Below are 4,586 nucleotides of genomic sequence, written 5' to 3'. Positions count from 1 at the left end.
TTTTCATTAATTTCTTATATTGTTGTCAATCCAATTGGGTAAGATCTTAATTTTAGTCCCATGTAATAAGAGTCTTCATATGTAGTCTCAAATTTTAGGAACTCAACATTCTATTATCCCAAATTCAAAATTTATGTATTCAAAATTGTCCTCTTTCATATATTTCTTCAAAGACAAACAACATAATATGTATCTGTAAGTTCACTGTAATAAATAAATAATTACATGTGCTTGACACGTGAAGGACTTTAAGTGGATATTTCCTTATTGTTGGCAAAATAGGAGTGATAAATATTAAACAAAATTAAATTCCTATGAGAAAGATTTGCAGGGAAAGTGATAAATATTAATTGAACTTATACACAACTTATATTTAAGTATATTATAAAATTGTACATAATATATAATCAGTAAATGCATTGCATAATAGAAATGTATATTAATATTTAATATATAAATAGGCCGTTCTTAGTTAACTATTAAATACGTTGACATAATTTTAAATAAAACTTATTATTATTTGAACGCAATAGTCATGCATATTTTCCCTCAATTATATTGTAATGAACTGACAGTGATATATGTCTGCATATTCAAATTTCATTACCTATTTAACTGAATATTTTAAAGAGTACAATCAATGCATAATTTTTAAAAATTTGAACCTGAAATTTGAGACTATCTAAGAAGACCGCAAATGGACTAAAAGTGCAATATTGTTGGTTGGGTTAAACAGCCAAGTGTGAAATTACATGTGCTGGCTGTGTTAAAAACTAAGGTACTTTTGGGAATAACTTTGCTATTTTTTTTTTTTTTTTGAAAGATTTGGTACCAAAACAAAATTTGGGAAAGTATAGAGACCAATATTACAATTTGCCAAGAAAAATGTTGACACAACAGTTTGCATTACTGTTCTTAATTTATGTTGAATCCCTGCAGTTGTAAATTCATACATAAAAATGCTTAAAACTCATTACAATGATGAATCTTTCACCTCAATATAAATACAGTAAATTCATTTAGCATTAGTCATTCAGCATTATGACTTTAATTCAATTACAAACCAAATCTAAATTAGAGTTTCTGGGAACTCAAATGGCCAACACTTAAGAGATGTGTACGAGACACGAAGTTCTATGATCTTATAGCAACGGCAACTTCCAGTTTATTCAACAATGTCATAAACACTAACATAATATGAAATTATGCATACAGGTTTGGTTCAGATAACCTGGGCGAGGGTGTAGCAAGCAGTGGTGTAGTTTTCCTCAGGACAATCCCAAATGTGGCCGACATATCGACTGTTTTCCCATCTGGTAGCTTCCATTCAAATGAATGCAGAAGTGAAGCTAGTAAATACATGAGCATTTTCTCAGCAAGGGGCAGGCCAGGACAAATCCTTCTCCCTGATCCAAAAGGGAGATAATGAAAATTGTTACCACTGAAATTATATTTTTCGTTGCCATCTAGAAACCTCTCGGGCTTAAATTCAGAAGGACTATCCCAAATAGATGGATCCCTTTGGATCCACCCAATGTTTATGAAGACTCTGGTTCCTTTTGGGACAATGTATCCCCCGACTACGGAAGTTTTGTTTGAAGACCTTGGGACCAAGAGGGGTACGGCTGGATGTAAACGCATTGTTTCTTTAAGAACTGCTTCCAAGTACTTCAATTTAGGAGTATGGAACTCTTCAACTATGCTGTTCAATCCCACCACTTCGGATAATTCTTTTTGTACCTTTTCCATGACCTCTGGATTACTCAAAAGATCAGCCATTACCCACTCAATCATTGTTGCTGAAGTCTCACTCCCACCTGCTACAACATCCTGTCACACAAAAATAGTCAATGGCCAAATTTTGAGTTTAATGACTTAGAGGTTGTTTAGCTAAATTTTTTAAAACATCTTATAAGATGTTTTAGAAGCTTATAAGATGTTGAATCTTATTCTAAAAGTAAGTTCCTAAAGTGTTTGGATAAAATAATATGATGAAGTTTATAAGATGTTAGCGTATTTGGCGTAATAAGGTCTTTTATTGGTAAAATGACTAAAATGGGCATGATACTATTAGTATCATATAAGTTGTTACTTCTTGACATATTTTGCTTTAAATTTTTTTAAAATGCTTTTATAAATAGTACATATTAATTTAATTTAAAATAAAAATTTAATAGGTAATCTTTTTACAGTAAAAAACATGACGAATTATTACCTAAACTTTCACTGCAAAAAAATGTGGTATTTGGCACGGATCAAATGGCCGTTCCAAAACCCGTTCCATATTGGATCAGGTAATAGAACACAATAGGAATGGAACTTGGCAGATGACGTCATGATCCCCCTTTCTTATGGGTTGTTTTTTTGAAACGATCAAACGGTGCCAAAATGTATTTCAAAATAACAATTACAATATCCGCTCCCACAAATTAAATGAAGAACAATATCATTTTTCCACCACCCTTCAAGCAAAATGACTGTAAATTTGAAAGATAGATTTTTATAATTAAAAAAAGGGAGGGGAATTTAAAGTAATTCTGCTGATTTTGTTGAAAGTAAAGCAAGAATAAAACAAAGCTTACCATCAATATGGCCTTGATTTGTCTGAGACTGATTGGCATCTCAGGATCTTCTTTCTCTTGTAACTCTAACAGGACTTGAAGTAAATCCTTCTTGCCATCTCTCTTGATTTCTCCAGATGACATCTTTCTACGTCTAGCAATAATGTCGTCGTAAATCCTCTCCCTAGATTGTACATAACCCTCCGTTTCTTTCTTCACTCCTTGAATATCAAACCGGGCAAGGACTGGAAAAAAGTCGGAAATATTTGGCTTTGCCAGCAGATCCACAAGCTTCGTGATAACTTCCCGGACCTCTTCTCCAACTCTTTCGCACTCTTCCCCTTCGACTATGCTGCCCCACAGCAAGTTCATTATGATATTAAGTACAGTTCGAGACGATAGCTCACCGAAGTGGACAGGCTTTCCGGCATCTTTGTAGACACGGTTGATGGCCTTTCTGACCTCTTCCTTCCGAAGATTGTACGACCCCTGGAGACTGTTGTTACTGAACACCTCCCGGGCCAAGATTTTCCGCATGGTCCGCCACTCGGAATTGAGTGGCGAAAATACTATGTCCTTTCCACCGTAGGATGCCGCTAGTGCTGCAATGTTGACGTCGCGGTCAGCGAAAATCGACTCCTGATCGCGAACCACTTCTTTAACGAGGGATGGTGAGTTGATCACGACACACAATCTGTTCCCAAGGTAGAGCTTGTAGATTGGACCATATCGCTGTGCCAGATCTGCAAACTGATGGAGTAAATTGTTGTCCAGAAATGGCAAGTACCCGAGGATGGGCAAGCCCCGGGGGCCTGGTGGCAAGGGAGGAGTTCCTCTTGCAGGGTTGAGGGAGATTTTTATGCACCAGATGATGCAAATTACCAGTGCTGTAGTGATAGCAGTATAGTACTGATCCATATTTTTGGGGGCTAGTGATTCTACTGCTTCTTGGATTATTTACTCTCAATCTCGCTCTGCTAATGGAAGCTTTCAGTCTGAAGATATAATCATATAATGATAGCTTTAAGAGGAACCCTCTATCATAGTAATATGATATTTCAGGAATTGAAATTTTTTTCATATAATTGATATAAGTTGGATCGAGTCAGATTCGAGTTATATTATTACGTGTGATGCCTCGGATATATCTCATCCTTGTTTATATAACCTAAGTCTCATTACTGTTTCCAATTGACTTGAGCATTATCAGCTTTCTACATCTATATTAATATAAAAGAATTTTTTTTGTCCTATCAATATTTGAATATCCAAATTTATTCTTTATTTATTTCTTTTCTTTAAAAAAATTTGGTTAAATTAATAATTTTAATATTTTTTAATAATTTTATAATTATAATTTTTTCTTTTAATGACCCACGACTCCACATTTCCCTCTCACCTTACTTCTTCACATTTATTATAATTTATTCTTTTCACAAAACTTTTTTTTTTATCATTTTATACCAAGATTCTTTTAGATACGAGTAGAAATTGTGTACGACCACAACTAATTAATGAATAAACAAAGATCGTTTATCTTGTGATGAGGTATATCTCTTTACTATAGATGATAAAATATATTAAGGAAGCTTTGAATTGAAAATATGGGCTTCCCATTAATTAATAAGGATACTTGCCCCACTTGCTAAACTGCGGAAAAATCGCGAAGAAGAAAGACGAGATGTCGTCCGAGAAGCAACGATAGGTGGTGGGTCAAGGTCTAGTTTATATAAATTACTGATGGGTCAAGGTCCAGTTTATATAAATTACTGATAGGTGGTGGGTCAAGGTCAACGATAGGTGGTGGGTCAAGGTCAACGATAGGTGGTGGGTCAAGCAACGATTAGTAAATATAAATTACTAATTCGTTTAGGTGGAATATAATTCGTTAAAGTTCATAAATATATATACATCAAATTATCAAAATACTTGCATATAATTTTATATGATTATTAATATTAATATAAAAAACTATACATAAGTTATTTTATAAAAGTTGTTAATCATATTATATACAAAGGAAAT

At 33.8% G+C, this 4,586-nt stretch overlaps 1 protein-coding gene across 1 annotated transcript; it reads right to left on the bottom strand.

Annotated features, from left to right (window-relative positions):
- Positions 980-3,699, bottom strand: LOC105155546 (ferruginol synthase-like). Its single transcript, XM_011071440.2, has 2 exons — positions 2,583-3,699; positions 980-1,830 (listed from the first exon to the last, which is right to left on the bottom strand). The coding sequence occupies exons 1-2, from the start codon at positions 3,477-3,479 to the stop codon at positions 1,204-1,206; spliced, it is 1,524 nt and encodes a 507-aa protein (XP_011069742.1). The 5' UTR covers positions 3,480-3,699; the 3' UTR covers positions 980-1,203.

Source organism: Sesamum indicum, linkage group LG1, assembly GCF_000512975.1.
Source record: "Sesamum indicum cultivar Zhongzhi No. 13 linkage group LG1, S_indicum_v1.0, whole genome shotgun sequence".
In the NCBI taxonomy this organism is placed as follows: domain Eukaryota; kingdom Viridiplantae; phylum Streptophyta; class Magnoliopsida; order Lamiales; family Pedaliaceae; genus Sesamum; species Sesamum indicum.
This window is presented reverse-complemented; position numbering and strand designations above follow the sequence as displayed.

What these genes read in the sequence shown, in the direction of transcription:
- LOC105155546 (XM_011071440.2), bottom strand. Translation starts at nt 3,479, where the DNA reads ATGGATCAGTACTATACTGCTATCACTACAGCACTGGTAATTTGCATC. An exon ending in AAATCAAGGCCATATTGATG is followed by an intron (nt 1,831 to 2,582) that starts GTAAGCTTTGTT and finishes TTTGTGTGACAG; the next exon opens with GATGTTGTAGCAGGTGGGAG.